At 43.4% G+C, this 20424-nt stretch overlaps 1 protein-coding gene across 1 annotated transcript; it reads right to left on the bottom strand.

The window, feature by feature from the left end:
- Positions 1-4030: 4030 nt before the first annotated feature.
- Positions 4031-20424, bottom strand: LOC135898569 (gastrula zinc finger protein XlCGF7.1-like). Its single transcript, XM_065427605.1, has 3 exons — positions 20211-20424; positions 8495-8636; positions 4031-4992 (listed from the first exon to the last, which is right to left on the bottom strand). Exons 1-3 carry the CDS (start codon positions 20326-20328, stop codon positions 4620-4622), a joined length of 633 nt encoding a protein of 210 aa, XP_065283677.1. The 5' UTR covers positions 20329-20424; the 3' UTR covers positions 4031-4619.

Here is a 20424-nt window from a genome sequence, read left to right as displayed (position 1 = left end):
ATTCCAGATCAAGCTACAGAACAGGTATTCGGCTTTAACTCAGGAAGATGACTTCAGTGTTGAAGCAATGAACGACAATCTTGTGGGCATCATTAAGGAGTGTGCAATGGAAGTCGGTGATCTGCTCAAGAAACGCCAATGTATGAACGCATCTAACCCTACAGCTAGAATAGAACTGGCAGAACTTTTGAAGATAATCAACAAGCGTAAGACAGCTGACATAAGGAAGTATAATATGGATAGAATTGTACATGCTCTCAGGAACGGAGGAAGCCTAAAAACAGTGACGAAGAAACGAGGAATTGGCAAGAATCAGATGTATGCGTTAAGAGACAAAGCCGGCAATATCATTACTATGATATTGCCGGCTCTATAGAATCTCTATAGAGCTCTATAAATCTCTATAGAACTCCTACTACTAGGAGTTCTATAGAGATTTATAGACTAACAGTGGCACCCACAACGATAATGGAAGAGAAAATAGTCTAGAGTAATTCGAAATCCCAAAGGTAACGCCGGAAGAAGTAAAGAAAGCCTTGGGAGATATGCAAAGGGGGAAAGCAGCTGGGGAGGATCAGGTAACAGCAGATTTGTTGAAGGATGATGGAGAAATTGTTCTAGAGAAACTGGCCACCCTGTATACGCAATGCCTCATGACCTCGAGCGTACCGGAATCTTGGAAGAACGCTAACATAATCCTAATCCAAAAGAAAGGGGACGCCAAGGACCTGAAAAATTATAGACCGATCAGCTTACTGTCCGTTTCTTACAAACTATTTACTAAGGCAATCGCAAACAGAATCAGAAACACCTTAGACTTCTGTCAAGCAAAGGACCAGGAAAGATTCCGTAAAGGCTACTCAACAATAGATAATATTCACACTATCAATCAGTTTATATAGAAATGTGCGGATTATAACCAACCCTTATATGTAGCTTTCATTGATTACGAGAAAGCGTTTGATTCTGTCGAAACCTCAGCAGTCATGGAGGCATTACGGAACCAGGGTGCACACGACCCGTATGTAAAAATACTGAAAGATATCTTTAGCGGCTCCACAGCCACCGTAGTCCTCCATAAAGAAAGCAACAAAATCCCAACAAAGAAAGGCGTCAGGCAGGGAGATATGATCTCTCCAATACTATTCACATCGTGTTTACAGGAGGTATTCAGAGACCTCAATTGGGAAGAATTGGGGATAAAAGTTAATGGAGAATACCTCAGTAACTTCCAATTCGCTGATGATATTGCCTTACTTAGTAACTCAGGGGACCAATTGCAATTCATGCTCACAGACCTGGAGAGGCAAAGCAGAAGAGTAGGTCTAAAAATTAATCTGCAGAAAACTAAAGTAATGTTAAACAGTCTCGGAAGGGAACAGCAGTTTACAGTAGGCAGCGAGGCACTGGAATTGGTAAGGAACTACATCAAATTAGGACAGGTAGTGACCGCAGATAGAGATCATGAGACTGAAATAATCAGAAGAATAAGAATGGGCTGGAGTGCGTTTGGCAGGCATTCTCAGATAATGAACAGCACGTTGCCATTATCCCTCACGAAAAACGTGTATAACAGCTGTGTCTTACCAATATTCACGTACGGGACAGAAACCTGGAGGCTTACGAAAAGGGTGCTACTTAAATTGAGCACGATGCGACGAGCTATGGAAAGAAGAATCATAGGTGTAACGTTAAGAGATAAGAAAATAGAAGATCGGGTGAGGAAAGAAACGCGAGTTAATGACATCTTAGTCAGAAAAATAAACTGGCCATGGGCAGGACATGTAATGAGGAGAGATTACCGATGGTCATTAAGGGTTACGGACTGGATTCCAAGGGAGGGGAAGCGTAGCAGGGGGCGGCAGAAAGTTACGTGGGCGGATGAGGTAAAAACGTTTGCAGGGACAACATGGCCACAATTGGCCACATGACCAATGTAGTTGGAGAAGTAAGGGAGAGACATTTGCCCTGCAGTGGTCGTAACCAGGCTGATGATGATGTGTATTATGATATATGTATATATACTTGCATATATACACGGGGTGATTCTTCTTAAGCATGGTTTCGGTGCGGTCTAGCTGGTATTTCATGGTGTTGTCCACGGTATCCCATGGTATTCCATGGTTTTTTGTCCGTCGTCTATGTACGCGCTGTGACGATTGATACCACTGTTCTTAAGTTTTATGAAATTTTACAATATCGCGTGTTGCAGATAATCTAACTCTGTAAACAAATTTCTCCCTATGTCTCTCTCTTGAGCTGTATTGTTCAGAGATGCAGACATGCAAAAAAAAATGGTAATCAATATTTAAATATTTACCGAATATTCACTAATTACCGTCTGAAGTCAAACATTTACAGCACATATTGCAATTTATGAATTCTAGCAGGAGAGTTTGTCAAGCGTATTCATTCGAAACGAATTTCCAGGATGGCACCAGTTTGAAGATATGCGCTATTAAATTCGCCGTAAACATCTACTGTTGGTCCACTTTTTTAACATCGCAATGTGTTCTGCATTGAAGAAGAAAGGTAACTGAACGTTCATGCATTTCACTCCACACTGGGATTCTTGTCTTCGATCTCTATTCTTCATAAACTATATTTATGTACTCACATGAAATGCCCCCGTATGCAATGCCCCCTAGGGCCTTTAGGGTATTGAAATAAACAAAAATAAGTACCTCGCAACAGGCGTCATCCTGGAACGTTATTCAAATAGACGCGTCCTGCAAACTCACCGGCTACAATTCGTGAATTGCAATATGTGCTATAAAGTAATTAAGAAGTAGTCCAATATATCAGTTATTTCAATGCCTATTTTGATTTCTCCCATTTTGATGTCCGCCTCTTTAAACAATGCAGCATCACAGGCTTATCGTACGCGAAAGACAAAGCATCTGCGGAAACTGCGTCGTCACCTAAGCACAGTGCCTACACCGCCTACATCAGGGTACACCGCGTTGGAGCCGCAGCTCCCCTGAGAGTACCGAAGCGCTCACTATCGAGGCCATTTAGGGTCGCGATGCACTGTTTCGCTTCGCGGCTATGTTATGAGAGCATATATTATGCGTGCGCGCCGTCGTCACATCCGTCCCCGTAAGTTGATGGGGGACACCAGTAAAAAAAAAAAACACTTTTGTGTTAAAATGATCACCGTGCATATTATGTGCACTACCTGAGCCAATGCAAAACTAGCATCACCTCTTCAGAATAATGAGAGCATACAGAAACCCTCTAGAGGTGTTGCTGCGAAGCCTTTTCTATATCGAGAGCATGCATGTGTGTGCAGAAAACGGACGTTACGGGTTTTCACGCATGGAGCGTCACAATATCACACAAAGAGAGCCACTGTCAACATCAGCTAAGAGAACGATTTACACCTTTTAACATAGTGCAATAGTTGTACTCCTTTCCACGCACGTCTATGCACACGCACACTAACATCTCTAGAACACTAAAATAAGATTTGATCTGCACTTTATGAAAAGTTGACACTCTTTGTAGTGTACATTTGCCACACAACAATTTTTGTCATCTCTTTTGCCCGCATTTTCTTTCTTGAAATTGCTGCGCTAGTTACTTTGCTGTCGCGAATGCTATGTCATGCTGATCACGCGCATGCTGTTCGTTACTGGAAAGTACCGGGCTCGTCGCGCTAAAGGAAAATGACAGGACAGATGACGATTATTGTTGTGTGGCAAATATACACCCCAAAGGGTGCAATATGTTTGAAGGCTGTGACACTCGAAATTATTTCATTCAGCCGTTGATTCAACGTGTGGGTGAGTTTTAAACCTGCGAGTTCGAATTGGTTCTGGGTGCGCAATGCTTTGAGGTTCAGAAAATGTAGCCCAAGAATACGAAGTCCAAGGGAATTTGATGTTTTCCTAAGCGAAGTTTCTTGAAAAAAGCGCACAACAAACTTGCGGTGTCTCACACGAAATTGTGATCTTCGTGAAATGTCTTCAACTCAGCAGTAGTGAGATATAAACTAAGTGTATGTGTATACCGTGAAAACAGGCCGGAGTTGCTAATAGGATGCACTACAATATATTTCCTTTCAGTGTTTTTCTGATCCTGTCGGAGAAAGCAACACACATCTACAATTTTTAGACTCTTGACATCATCTGACGGCTCCCTTGCTCGATAGTCTATTGAAATTAAAATCTGAATTAAAAGCCTGATTGGGAGATTACAAGAACGCAGACTCCCATAAACTCAGTAATTCCAGAGTCTGTAACCACCGCTTCCTAGCTAAATCATTCACTACGTTAGGTACCCTAACTCATAGGTACAGTGGTTAGCCTCGTTCTAAACGTAATTTCAGGTTGACAATTTTCTTCACATCCCCATGTCCGGTCCATCAATGGCAATATAATGCCAGTTTCTTGTTCTTATGCTATTTTTTCTTACGTCGAGCCTCTATTTGTTTTCTTTGTCTTATCTATATTTACCTTGCAGCATCATAGACTAAGACCAGTGCAATAAGTTTTATCTCTCGATACAGATCGCTGCCGGTGGTTTGACTCCGCCATGAGCTGGCAGTCCTCTTTGCGGTCGCACTGATTTCCTGCAGTTTGCCGACCCGCCACAAGCCACCGCGCTAAGCGGGCGGGTCACTCCACGCCGTGGGAGTTCTTCTCGTGCCTCCTGGCGCTCACGCGCTGGGTGAACATGTCGCCGCAGACTCGGCACGCGTACGGCCTCTCCCCGGTGTGCGAGAGCATGTGCCGCTGCATCACGTCCTTCCGGGCGAAGCCCGCCCAGCACTCCGGGCAGAGGAAGTTCTCCGTCTCTCCCAGGTGCGTCCGGCGGTGGCGGGACAGGTGGGACGAGTTGGAGAAGCGGCGGCCGCAGTCCGTGCACTCGTACCCCGTCCTGGCGTGGATCCTCACGTGGGAGGTGCGGGCGTTCCGCCGCGCGAAGCTCCTCTTGCAGATGTCGCACACGAAGGGTGCCTTCTCCTTGGTCTCTTCTTGGGAGGCCATCCTGCGGACGGACAAACTGATCCTCAGGAGAGACTCCACGAGCAGTATGATATCCAATATGATATCCAATATATGATATGATATCGATATGATATCCAATATGATATCCAATACGATATCCTAAAGCATTGTGCATGCAGCAAGAGGTTATTTCTCTTGGATACGGCGGCGAAAGTGCCGGAGATTTCAACCTCACATATAAAGGCCGATTGCGGTGTGTTTAGCTGACGCCAGGCATAAGGGGCTGCGCAGAATGTTTAATGCAAGCCATTGTCATCCGCGCCTTCCAGCACTTTGATTGGTATATTGTGTATATGCCGTAGTGAAAACAAGGTAGCCAGTAAAAAATTAGCGACGAATACGGCACTTCCTCCTACAAAATTTGTAAAGGAAATATGCAATTATATGTAAATAGATCTGTATGGAGAAAGATAGAGAGAGGACCATGGAATGCATATATCGCAACACTAGTACACGTTCTGTGCATAACACTTATATGTCACATAAAATAGAACCTCTCCCAAACCAAGCGTGCTTACCATGTATATGTCCACTGCAGTTCAGGGGGCTTTCCGTATATTACCAAGTTTATATATATAAAAACAAAACCCTGCTATTAATCTGAACCAAGCCGATTTCTTGTGCTGTGTGGAGCCACGATAGCGACATCTTTTGTGACAGCTTCTGCTCTGCATATTTACTAAGTAGCAACTTGAAGCGGTGCAAAAACTGAAGGAGGCCTGGTGTGTAAAACATACCTATTACGGTGGCTATGCTAGGAAATGGTTAATAGCCGCTTCCAAATGTTCTTTAAACTTCTTTAAAGGGGGGCCCAATCGAGACAAATGAAGTCCGTGAAGCTCACCTCATCACCATATTTGCTGCTAGGTAAAACAAAAGGCATCAAAGTAGTTATTTCTTTATTGATGTAGTGTTTTGGAGGAAACCAATATCATAAATTCACACATTCCCACTTCTCTTGCAGCATCAAGAAGATTGAGGCGGAGCGAAGTGCTATATTGTCGCTCTTAAGTCTGTACATGTAACCTAGGTAATAGTAATAATAAAGGAATGTCATTGAAGAGAACGTTTCCATTTACACTACGGCAAGTTTTGTTTGTGATGGCGCTTGTAGTATTTCTTCTCAGCACATTTGGTTGAGCACAGCAATGTCATGCTGTGCACAACCAAACCTGCTGAATTATTGGTTTTAGTGAGGTTAAAAGAACTGGTGAAGCTTATACAATGCTGAATAATGGCCGTGTCCTCTGTTGCATTGCTTTTCCAGGTAAGAGCGAACACGAGGTGAGATTTCCAAATCATATAGACAGAGTGAGCAACATTGAAGAATTCTGTCTGCCGCAATAATGGGAGAGTAGGAGTCATTGTATTCAAGCTAAATGGGAAATATAGACTAAAGGCAGCACAAGCCTGCACCGCAAACTGTAGTTATGACAATAAATAAAGAGAACAGCTTGATGAATATGTTGAATTTTCAATGAGAAATGTGAAAGCGCAGTAGGCTGTAGTCGAAGACGACTTGAACGGAAAAGTAGGAAAAAATCAGGCTAGAGAACATCCAATCGGCAACAACGGCACCGATTTTAGGAACAGCACAGGAGAGATGTTGGTTGAATTCATGGAAAAAAAGAGTGTGAGTAATGAATAGCTTCTGAAAGCACACTAACAGAAAGTGTACCTGGAAGATCCCTAATGGAGAAACAAGATATGTAATAGATTTCATACTTTCTGCCAATCCCAGCAGACTGCACGATGAAGTGTTATGTAGGGTAAAGGGGACATACCGTTGATTAGCTATAGGTCTAGTATGCCCCTCAATTTGATAGATAAAGCATAAAACTATTCAAGAAGAAACGTGTCTTTCTAGACCCAGTAAGGGCAAAAGCACAGAAATTGAGACTCGTAGTCGGAAACAAATATGAAGCCTTAGAACAGCAAGATGAAGATATCATGAAGAAACCGTAGCTAGGCAGACTTTAGAACCAGCAAGTGACTTGTCCGTAAGGCATCAAGGCAACCAGTAGGTAAGCTCTCCAAAGTTGCAAACGACCTAATAAAGAAACAGGAAAGCATGAAGTTTGTATATTGAAAAAGTTTTGAACTGAGAATTAGCGGCCAATATCACAATATGAGTGTATGATTTGCATAATTTTTGGTGAGATTATCCTGTTCTGCAACACTAGAGATCAATCGCAACAAATTATTGCGAACTTTATTCAAGAAAGCGTAAGAGTGGGGTGGAAGCAACAAAGATAATGCTAAATAGCCGGGCGAGGAAACAAGAATTCACAGCTGCCAATCAGTCTCTACATTCTTTGCGGCAGTACGTTTATGTAGGCGAATTACTCACAGTGGACCCTGATTATGAGAAGGGAATTTTCCGAACAACAAAGATGGGTTAGAGTGCATGGCACCGGCATTGCGAAATCCTGACTGGAAACTTAGCACTGTTCTTGAAAAAATGTGTGCTGTGATTGCATTCATCGTGTGCTAAAATATCCGGCAGAGAATTTGGAGCTAATGACAAAGCTCTATAATTAAGGATAGCGCAAACAGCGATGGAGCGGAAATTGTTATGCGGAACGTAAGAAGACAGAAAGAGAGCTGTGTGGATCAGAGAGCAAGCGCAGATAACCGATATTCTAGTTTGTCGTTACGATAAAAAAATGAATCTGGTCACGCCATGTAAGGCGAAGGGTAGATAACGGGTGTTCAATAAAAGTTACAGAACGGGTGCTAAAGGAAAGAGTGCACTCGAGGACAGCAGACAATTAGGTGGGTGTTGAGACTATGAAATTTGCAGGGAGAAGTTTGAATGGGCTAGCCCATTTAATATCACTCATTTGGGCTCATTTAATATCACTGGGCGATGGCTCAGTCCTGCAGTGGACATAAAAATACGCTGATCTTGATGCATGACATCCCAAATGCATAAATGTTGCATCAGATTAGACAATGCAAAGCAAGACAATTGTTCTCATCGCATTTCGCTATGTAGACGCTTCAGGGAAGCTTAGCTGCACGGATTTCCAGATGTGTGTGTAATTTGCATAATTCTATCTACCGTTTCTTGTTTCGCGGCATATTTCCGTGTATAACAGGTGGTGCAGAAGCTCATGTGTACATTTACTACAGTTGAGGCTACCCTTTAAGCCGAATCGTTCGACGGATGTCGTCATGTGTGTTATCATTTTGCCTACACTGCAGCAGAGCCATCAGCTGCAGCGACGGTCATGAGAAACCGCGAAGGTTCCAAAAGGAAGTCTCCAAAAAGAAATGCAGATCCAAGCGTTCCGTATTATGCCGACGTCTAGACGCGTGAAAGTTTTTGGCACTTTTCGCAGGAATGAAGCTTTGCTGAACGATACCAATACTCGCGCGAGTTGTTAGTGCCCACCGGCCAAGCAGCACAGTAGTATTGTAGGTGCGAATGCTCACGCTTTCCTACCGAACCATGTTGGTCTCATTGTGCAATGGCTTACCCATTTGACTGCTGCCCCTTCGAATTCCTTCTTGAATGCCCGTAGCGTCGGTGCCTGTTCAGGAAGTCTCTCGTCGAGAAAGAAGCGGGGCACATGTCGCAGTTGAAGACCGAACTGGAAGTGCTAGGCACGATTTCTTCACCTGCAAAGATGATTTGGTTGAGGCCCGTCAGAAGGTTCTCGTCAACCCTTACGAACAGGGTTCCTAAGGCTGCCAGTAACAATGGCTGTTATCTTCCCATGCCAGACTCACCTCGCCCCGCAGATATTTTCACGGTAAACAAGAAGTGGCGCTTCATTAATTTACGTAGGCCAACGCTACATAGAAGATAAGTTTGTGAAATAATTTTAATCAGTGCTACTAGCCGATTGAGAGAACGCACACCGCCATACGACTCCCCTGCGATTAGCGGCAGGGAGCTTGACGCGCACCGTAATGGTGCCGCCAGCGTACTCCACACTAGGGTTCAACGCATGTCTGATGGCAAGGACTAATGTCTTGAGGCTTTATCACAGACAATTTGTTCGAGAACTCTGCATACAAGTAAGGTCGCTGTCACCATTCGAGCAGATAGAGCGGTTGGTTGGTTTTAAACGGGCCACTTGGTGAAGCTGAGAGATGAAGTTCAATGTAAATTCGTAGGTGTGTCGGTGAGCAGAATGAATGGTGAACTGTTGAGCAAAGGAGAGAGCGCAGATGATCTTGTTTTGGTATTGAGTGACAATAAGTAGCGGTAGGTTGGGGTGCAGTTGATGTCGCGATGATTGTCAGGGAGCTGATACACAGACTGCCCTGAGTTCATATGAAAGACGTGCATAAGGCGCAGGCAAGGTGGACACATATGAGGCACAGCAGCTGTCTAGGCAATATTCGTTGTGGAGTGCGGCAAGCCTAGCTAAAGTAAACAAGTGTACTGGAAGCGCTACAAGCTGAATACTAGTATATACAATACAATCTGTATTGTGCATATGGAAAGCAAAATACACATGGAAAACAAAGAACAAAGTAAACTAAGTACATTATATATATATATATATATATATATATATATATATATATATATATATATATATATATATATATATATATATATATATATATATATATATATATATATATACATTGCTGCCTGAATATTACGTCTTTCTTTTGGACGATATGCGCGGGTGCCCCGATGAAGAAAACGAACTGCTCCTGAGCCTCGAGCTCTCAGCTGAACTGGCACGCGCTGCCGTTGCGTTTCTAAATATACGTTCTAAATAGCCTTAGTGTTCAATTCATCGTTCGCCCAACAATATAATAATATATCCTATGAATACAACAGACCGTGAAGTAAACTAAAGAAATCGAGAAATTGGCTGAGCTTGAAAGTGAAATTTAGAAAAGAATAAAGAAGGGAAATGACAGTAGACGAAGTTATAACTTGTCCTCGGATGGAGCCGAACCCGCAACTTCCGCGTTACGCGTGAGTTGCAATACCACTTGTGCTACGGCGAAGGCGACGGCTTTCAGTCCCTGCAGTAACTTGGATATATATGCTTACTATATCTTGCACTGGGAGTGTTAGCCAATGCCTGTCCGAGCCTTGGTGGGCGGATGCGGAACATCGTTGTTTACCTGATGGCGGCACTGAATACGTTTACTTAGAACAGTAGGCACGTGTATAAAAAGCCATCCTATGCTACCTAATGACTTCTAGGCTACCAGATTAGAGAGCCTCGCTATGACCGAATGACAGAAGGGACTCAACGAAGGTCTCTCTCTCTCTCTCTCTCTCTATATATATATATATATATATATATATATATATATATATATATATATATATATATATATATATATATATATATATGGTGGCTCCCTATTCATATATGTACGAGGGCGAATCGGAAAGTCTTCACCCCGATTCTTTTCGTCAAATCACGGCTGTAAAAGCGCCATCAATATATGCAGTCTCACCGATTCACCTTTCTCGGACCAACCCGGCCTTATCTTTCGGTAGCTCCAAGGCACGGAGCTGCTGCCAGTTGTTGAATATGGCGGTCGTGCTTGACGCGTCTGCCGCCAACGAGCAAGCAAGCGTGATTCATTTTCTATAGAGCATGGGACGAGTGCCCTTCGAAATCCACAGGGAAATGCAGCATGAAAGGCGTCTTGCTTTGAGAAGTGTGAGGCGGTTGGTTTGTGAGTTTGCAAAAGGCCGCGAAGACTTGCATATAATTAGCTTTTGGCGTGGCCGCGTTTGTCGCTGACTGACGGCAACAATTCTCATATTTAGTTCTGAAACGGGACAAATGTCTGAACGGATGCGGGAACTATGTGGAAAAATAGTGTGAGTTGCGTAGAATATAGTACGTATATTTGTCATTATCTGTATGTATCTTATTTGGGCGAATAAATATAGGGCCATATGCTTTCTGATTCGCCCTCGCATTTAAGCAAAAGGCACTATCATTCCAGGTATTCTCCGATTCAGTTCGGACCTTGGCCGAAGCATAGAAATTACAGCGCCATTTTTTCGCACCTGTGACCCCAGCCTACAAGTGCCTTTTCAACAACCGGATCTCCACATAATCTTAGATTATATACGCAATGCCTATAGACCATGGCTAGAAGACGTCGAAAAGAATGAAGTGGAAGTTCCCCGAACCGACGGTGTCAATGGTAGTGTCAAGAGACACGCAAACCACGTATATCTTTCAACACTTCGATCCTCTTCGAGAGGGTACACCTGGCGTTCATTACCTAATGTGGCGCAGTGATAAGTAACGTACGAGGACTTCTTGACTTGATGCTGTCATCAACGATGACGCATTTTCTTCACGTAGGAGCGGATGACTTAGTTTGCAACGACGGACGTATAACGTTTCATAAGTAAGAGAATCTATTGGTTCTCACCATAACGGTACATCTCGAAATACGCAAAATATACGCTTCTGCCCTTTCTCCGCTGTGTGAAGAGACGACATGGAAACCCTAATGAAACGTTTCTCCGCCAACGTAACAATGACGCATGCGATTTTAACAGCCGCCTACGCAGCTGCAGCTTCTGTGGTCGCCCCCGACAAGTCTTATTTCTTGGCCATGTCTTGGAATGCTTTCCGTCAGCTCATGTCCTGGCTGGAGACGGACTTTAGTTTCTTGTGGGTAACGTTGATGGCGAGCCACATTAAAGAGATGTGCTGCCGGAAAGCAGCTGACGTGATGTCTACCTCCTGGCTCGACCACATGGCCAGTTGTCATGCAGGAGCAAGCGTACTCCGTATTTCGGAAATCTCCACCGAAACTTTCTGTGCATGATCCCTCCATCCTGCAACAGCCACGGCAAGCGCACGTGACCAGCATCATACCTGCTTCCAAACCCAACAGACGGTGACGCTTCACATGAAAGAGGTCTGGCAGTGTGCCGCTTTCTCATCAATATTCTCTACGAAACGGTAGCCAAGCCAAAAGTACCATGCCAAGTACCAACACCTGCTTCTCGGAATTGATTATTTACTATTTCAACTAAAAGTAGTACCAAAAGCAGTGGCTGACTCAAAATTAGATAACTTATTCAAAAGCGTGAGGAAACGGGGTTAACCGAGGGGCCCACTTCTTATTAACCATATCATGAGAAGACAACAAAGACGCCAAGGACAACACAGAGGAAGTTACCCGTACTTACTCATTGAAATTAAGAAATGATGTATAATCTAGTATCAAATCGCACCACAAAAGACAGGTTCACGAATCACATCTAATCCCTAAATTTTGTGCCGTGGCTTCTAGGTTAAGCGAAAACACGGGCACAATACCATTTTCATCCGTGAAATATAGAATTACATCTTCATTGACTCCCGACTGAAAAGCTCGTTTTTCACTGCATGTTTTATGGCACTTCGCCAGAGAAGTTGTTTGCACACCTGTCACACATGCGCACGCTGACACACATGCGCACCCCGCGCTGATGTGTCATTTTATTGTATTTAATCTAAGACGAGTGATGCTCCTGAATTAGGGCTGTCGCATGTGTGGTGAAACGCCTGTTAATACCGTTGTTACTCTGCTTTTTTGTAAACCCTACTTTTGTAGTATATTTTTGCTCGGTTACATTTGCTGTTCTACGAACGTTTTGTTACATACATCCCATGTGGCACTTTTGTATAGTTTACCACGTCAGACATGGTAATTGCAAACCTGCTCAATAACACTGGAAGGTATTTGACCGCATGCTTCTATCATGTAAGCAATTGATTGAAAATGTGGGATACACTGTCTTTTTTAGGACAAAGGGCATGATGGTGGCATTTTACGTGAACTTACTTTTACCCTGTATCTCCTCTTCATGGTAGCGATTGGCATGAATTTATATGTGCGTCTCATCACGAAGCTTTGGTCTCGATGCCATGAAATGTGATGACTTACACTTGTGCAAGACTCCTATTGCATCACAAGACGTTACCTGGTTTTCAAGGTTCTGCCCTAACCACACTTCTCTTTTTATGGCGCTTCTCCGAGCCATTCCACACAACTTAGATAAGAACATTGTTGTACGCCATTGCGGTTAATGAATCTAACGGGAACACCTAAAGCGGTATGTCCACTTACCATATTCTCAGCAAGGTCGAAATCGTTATTCTGTTAGCAAGATGAGCGTTCCTACCTCTTAGCAGGGATGCAATGGCTACGTTTCTTTCGTATGTAATTTATATGAAGGAAGCGATCAGCTTCGTGAGCGAGAAAGAACCGAACGCTCACATTATTCCAGATACATGAAACTAGCAAACAGTTTAGTCTCATTTGAACGATAACGCACACCCACCGTAAATGGGAGTACAAGTTTATGTCTTTGTTCTACGAGCGCTTCGCTGTTGATCATTCAAATAAGAAAGCGCATACACCCAAAACAGATTGCATATACGTAAACGACCAATGTCTCTGCATAAAGAAAGCGCAAAAGAGCAATAACGTGGTTCAGTAAGTAGCTACAACAGTCGTAACTACTCAGGGACAATTTAAAGCCGTTCCATACGTTGTACTTAAGAGGAAGCTTTAGCTCGGGCCCAACTCCAACGCGGCCTATTGAAATACAGGTAAAACGCAAAAAAATTTTCCTGCGATAACCCCTCCACTGATTTTAATGCAATTTGATGCATTTGAGAGAGAAAGTTAAATTCTAGTGACTGTTAGAGGCGGAATTTCGATTTACGTCCTCAATTTCGTTACAACAATTTTTCAAGTATTTGAAAGTTTGAAAAATAAAGAAGCACGAAGTTTACAAATTCATAGCTCTGCATCAAGAGCACATATCGCGGTACTGTAAATGGCATCAATTATATCATTCAAACCGGACAAATTGGATATGTCAATTTATATGTTACGTGAATTTGTTGCGTTGTTTACAAGGGTTCTGCAAAAGCTGTGTTTCGATATTACTCCATTTCTTAAGATTTATGCGTAACATATCAATTTCGTCCGCTTTAGACGTACTATCAGATGCAACTCACAGAATTGTGATATAATTTTTGCTTGCTGAGTAAGAAAGTTCTAAACTTGATAGTTTTGTTTTCTGAAAATTTACGATTTTGGCCAATTTTTAATAAAAATTGGACAATCTCAATCGAAAAATTGAAACGAATGGACACTAGATTTTACGTTTTTCTTTTAAATGCAACAAACCTCGACAAATTTGGTGCAGTGTGTGCCGAGAAAAAGGAATTTTCATCTTATGTGTATTTAGAGTGGAGCACCCGAGCTAAAGCTTCCCCTTGAATTTATTTTCCAGCAAAATACCACCATACTGGAATGCAGAGTTACCTCGAGACATAGGAAAGCATAGGTCGCAATGGCGGTATCACAGGTTTAAACTCATTAGGAAATATTTAGCAGAGGCTGTATTTGATTCGCATACATTTACATTCCCATAAAAGTTTCTCATTGCGTATGGTGGCTAATCTAAGGGCGGTGGCAATTGTAGTCATGCCCGGCCAGCGAGTTGAAATTCTTTGCACCACTTGTAAAACAGATGTAACTCTTAGGAGCACTCGTAAACAAAATTTATTTTACAAGCTTCAATTACCAGAAAGTCTTTACCCTTTGCCTACGCAAAAAGAACAACGTGTCAGTTATTTTTCCTTTAATATAAGTTTTCTGTGACGCAGAACTCCTCGTGGAAAGAAATTAGAAACAATATCTGTAATGTCGCACAAAAGGCGGTTAACTACCATTTAAGGCTCGAACGGGTTGCCTAAGGACAAAAAAATGTTACTACAGAACTCAACTCACGATGAGTGTCGATGGCAATGCGATTAGCATACGATCAACGTAGCGAAAAACAGTATTTCTGAAGTCACGTTTATGTGCCATGTGCAGTGGGAATTCTGAGACATCCGTTGCTTCTACTGCATGGAACACACTCCGGTATCTTCCCGCTATGCGTATGGCACTCGATTGCCAAGGTCGCCCATCAGCATGGCGGCATGGCAGCGAGTGGATGACGCTAGCTCAGTGACAATGATGGAATGACAAAGAATAAATTACGTGGATGCAAGGGTGAATGCGCTATGACGTCGATGGCCTAACGACAATCAGACGATGATTCTGAAATGCTGACGATAGTCTAACCACCCCAGCGTGACGACGAGGACATGAGGACAATGTGAAGACAGCCAGTTATGGAAAATGATGAGTGTATGAAGATAACGGATAAAAAAGCTGGAATGACGACGATGTTACGATAATATGCAATACAGCGACGGTCTGACGACTACCCAACGAGGACGATGTCATGACAAAGACAGCGTAATAAGTATTGAATGATGACAGCCTGAATCAAATAGAAATTCGTAACGACGACAATGAAATGACTTACGTAGGTGGTGAGGATGCTAAAGCGAGACTGCCTTCACGGTGTGCGGACAATGATACGACGACAACTGTGTGATGCCGGCGATGTGACAACGACAGCATGAATGTTTAATACCGAAGTTGGAATGACGATATCGTGAGGAGCATCGGACGATGGTATGGCAAAAATTGCGTGACGGCAATGCAATGACGATAATGGCATAACTGCAGTGTGAGAGCAGTGGTTTGCGACAAATATGTCACGAAACCAGTATGACAGCGATAGCATGTCGGCGATGGCGTGACAACTACGCATGGCGAAAGTCGAGTGACGAAGCTGGAGCGATGTGCACACAAACACGACGGTATGGCGACTATGGCATGAAAACAGGTGCATGGTCACGACTGTCTGGCCAGGAGAAAGAGCAAAGATGACATGTCAACGGTGCCATAATTTCGGGTGAATGACGACAGACAGAAGAATTACGATAGAATGATGACGACAACGTAGTGGCCTCGATGAAAGTATGAAGGAGGTATGGAAATGATGGCATGATGACAACGAGATGAAGTTACAACAGTGATGACCACAGTCAAAGGACATGTCGTGATGGCGGCATCACGACAATGGCAAGACGGTGATTGTGTTAGGACTATGGCATGAGGAGACTCGGCTGAGGAAGTTAGGACGACGACGATGGAATGACCGCGACATCGACACGAACAATGGTAAGACAATGAATGCATGACGACCACTGTATGACGATGACATATTGACGACGGCATGAAAAAGGTATGAGGACCAAGGAATGCCGACGAATGTGTGACCGCAATGAATTGAGGACTGTGTCACGAATCCTGTACGACCACGATGGCACGACGTGAGTCAGATGACGAAGCTCGAGTGACGACCATGGAACGATCACGACGGCATCACCGCCGTCGTGTGACAAAGAATGCAAGACGGCTGTATGACGACGATGGCGCTACCCAAACGGCTTCAAAGGAGTTGGATGGCAAAGCAGGAGTGATGAGGATGAAATTATCAATGTCACGACCCCGAGCACATACCTTGCGGCCTAATCTATTATACACCATGGTCCACTGATTCGGCTTATAAGGCGTGCCGACGATGGAATGACCATAGTGAAATGCTGAAGCTGCAATTACGCTGATGGAACAACCACGATTACGTAACGACACGACCACATGATTAGTGCCCTGCGCTGGTAGACAGCTTGGGCCACTGGGTCGCCGTAAGAGGATAGATAGATAGATAGATAGATAGATAGATAGATAGATAGATAGATAGATAGATAGATAGATAGATAGATAGATAGATAGATAGATAGATAGATAGATAGATAGATAGATAGATAAATAGATAGATAGATAGATAGATAGACAGATAGACAGATAGATAGATAGATAGATAGATAGATAGATAGATAGATAGATAGATAGATAGATAGATAGATAGATAGATAGATAGATAGATAGATAGATAGATAGATAGATAGATAGATAGATAGATAGATAGATAGATAGATAGATAGATAGATAGATAGATAGATAGATAGATAGATAGATAGATAGATAGATAGATAGATAGATAGATAGATAGATAGATAGATAGATAGATAGATAGATAGATAGATAGATAGATAGATAGATAGATAGATAGATAGATAGATAGATAGATAGATAGATAGACAGATAGATAGACAGACAGACAGACAGACAGACAGACAGACAGACAGACAGACAGATAGATAGATAGATAGATAGATAGATAGATAGATAGATAGATAGATAGATAGATAGATAGATAGATAGATAGATAGATAGATAGATAGATAGATAGATCATGCTCAAAATGGCAGAATTAGGCTGATCGCTAATCGCCTTATTACGCCGACACGGATCTATAGAAGGCAGTGACGCAATGCGGTCTTGTATCGCGTCTTTAGCGGCGGTGTATTGAAGAGATACGAAGCACAATGAGAGGGAAACTAAGGCAGATAACGAGAAAACACGATCGCAACCAGCTTGTTAAACAATGCTTATAACTAGTTAGTCGTGCTTTGTCTCAATACACGTCTATACCGGTCACCGGTGTTCATGTTGTCATGCTTTGTTCGGCACGCATGAACAAATACCATGAATTACCTAAACCCTATTACCGTTTCGTATATCGTGCCTGTGTTTCGTGAGCTGCTTCAGAAGCGCTGAACGAATATTTAATTACCCCTAGACCATAGCAGAGACGGAAAGCAGGCATGGTGCACGCGAAAGCAAAAGGACTCGTTTGCTGTCTTGTGTATATAAGGGGCGAACTTCTAAAAGGAATTTGTTTCTGCCTCGTGTACAGCCTCGCGCGTTTTTTTTTTTTTACTATAATCACGATAGCGTTGACTGCATGAAATGATAGATGGATCGTAACAACTTCATTTTGAATCCGGCAAATTTGACGACCCGGGCTCAGGTCTTCCATGAGGGGACTTCGAGCCCTCGCCTCGTCGCCGCCTCAATGACAGCCCCTCATAAGGGCGCGAAAAAGCCAGATTTGTGACAGTAGGCGCAAGTGCTTAAAACGCGCCACGCCGCTTTTATGTAAACAGGAAAACGCAGATAAACTGGGCAAGGGTAAGTGGCCCCTCGAAGTGAACAACGTATTGGACTGCTCTCTGCGCGCATGTTTGTACTATCATCGATCACGGCTCTTCTCGTCGTTTAGGGTGCCCACTTGGCCTGAAAGCAACGCTCGCGCGATTTATTTAAAAAAAAAGATATTTTATTTCCTTACGCTGATTGCAGACAAATAAGGCAAGACAAAGAAATTAAAACAAAAGACTAAAGTACTGCATGGGAATGACAATGCGAAAAAATATTCGCATTCCCGCGCAACTTCAATGAATACGTCCTGAAACGCGTAAATGGTGCATATTTTATGTCAGATCATCGCACAGACGCGAGCGGTGGCTTCCCGGCAATGACACAGCAGTCTAGTTCGCTCAAGTGCCGTAAACGGCCACCATTCGAAGGCACATCATACAAATGTTGGCGGTCGTGAACGCGAGAATAATTGAAATTGCGATAGCATTTATATGATCACTCGAGGCGCTTTTGCTTATTTAAAGAAATAAGTGTACGGTAAGGACATCTTCTGCAAAGAATGCTGAAGAGAACACCGTGCCTTAGGTCATCGCTGTGCTGTCAAGGTATCGGTGGTGCACGTGGGATGTGCGTGTGGAGGGTTAAAACGCCTAGACGCGAGAGATGCGCCAGGGTTTATTCAATTGGGTCGCGAAGCTTCCGCCGAAAAGCCGTCCAGAACCAGTTGCGAATGATGCCACCGAGGCGGTTATGGGAGCAGCGATCGAAGCGCGACTAGGTAAAAAGTGCACAAACATCTGTAAATAAACATGTCTAAATAAAATCAACACTCAGCCTAATTTGATTCTGCGTAAATAAAATCCTTATTAAATTTTAGATACATACCGTGAGAAAGGAAGTGAACAATGAATACCCCTTTTTAGCGCCTGCTAAAGAAAGGGGGGCGTTAACTCCGCCATCGATTGAAATACAAACGCAGCTTTTGCAGTGTACAGAAAGGTGTGCTTGTTAGTTGAACTGCTACTGTTTCCTGTACACTTGCACTCGCGCCATTTTCAACTACTGTGGACAGTTGAAACGCAAGCATGGGAGCGTTTTGCCGATAGTGCAATCTGTGGCACCAGGTGGGCACAGCGAGGTCGAGCAATGCAGCTACGCGTTGTACTGCAGTGTGCTGAACTGCAAGCTCTTGTAAACTTGTTTTCCGACACTACTACTGGAACGCCGCGTGGCCTCGGCGTCTTTTCAGCTGCGGCTGTGAAGGCAGCGACATGACTTCACACGACTTTCTGCTTTGGTCGCCTGGCCATTGCTGCTCACATAATATAGTCGCCTCAACCATGCAGACTAACCGCGAACTCTAACAGCGCGTTATTCGCTTGCTTAGATTGGGAAAATATTGAAGAAAGTAAGTAGTTTACTCAAGTAGTCATGCGAATTATTTACACGAATTCCACAATGTCTGCGTTAATCTGTACAACGAATGTGGTTTTCGAACATGTGTCGCGGTAGAAAAATTTAAGGATGGAGGAGTCGGTATATTCGGTAGTTCCAAGACATAACGCCATACAGCTTTTTAGAGATAGGATTGCTATAAAAGCCAGCCGGAGGCATCGCTATAAAGTCAGAAGTCTGGTGTTCAATGCACCAAAAGTAACACGTGGGCACCGGCGACACTGTAGGATGGCACTTCAGATTGCATTAAACACCTAGGAATCTTGAATGTGCACACATTTTTGAGAATACACTGATCAAGATAATATAATGAATGGTAACAAATGGTATACTTATGTAGTTAGTCGGGGACATTGTTTGCTTGTTAAAGTGTACTCTTTGTGTATTTGATTACTTCATACTATGGGGGTATTCCAGTTCTTATGCAAATATTACCAGTTTTTTTTTTCAAGATCTTTTTTTCCCTGCACTGCAAATTCCTAGAAATGTTCCTGTTTTTTACTCTTGCAATGCGTTCTCGCCCCTCCCCTCTGCAATGTACAACCATGTGCCTTGAGGGTCTCACAAATAAAAATAAAGAAATGACAATAAGCGCGCACAACCACGTATTTTTCCCCGTTTTCTGCGTCTTGCCTAACGCTCATCGACACCGCCGCAGCCAAGACAAATACTGTTGACACCGCGCTCATTACGTTATCCACAGGATGGTCGCTCTGCAAACAGTATTCGTAATGTGCGTAAACATAACAGACGCGTCCATGAAACGCGTCCGGTAGGGGCTATACCTAAGGGCGGAAAAAAACAGCATACACTTACTTGTTTCGATGGTCACGCTGCATGTGTCCGTCACAGCGATGCAAGAGATGTCGGAGTGGCTGGTCTCCTTGTCCGATAGACGCCGGCGCAGCTCGGGTGAACCTTGTACGGATGACATGCTGACATGCGTGAGATTGCGGACCTGCTGCCTCCTCCTGTTCCAACGCCCGGCGGATGGATATCTTCTTCTTCCTCACCGATCGTGGAATCCGGC

The sequence above is a fragment of the Dermacentor albipictus genome, chromosome 10 (assembly GCF_038994185.2).
Source record: "Dermacentor albipictus isolate Rhodes 1998 colony chromosome 10, USDA_Dalb.pri_finalv2, whole genome shotgun sequence".
Taxonomy (NCBI): domain Eukaryota; kingdom Metazoa; phylum Arthropoda; class Arachnida; order Ixodida; family Ixodidae; genus Dermacentor; species Dermacentor albipictus.
This window is presented reverse-complemented; position numbering and strand designations above follow the sequence as displayed.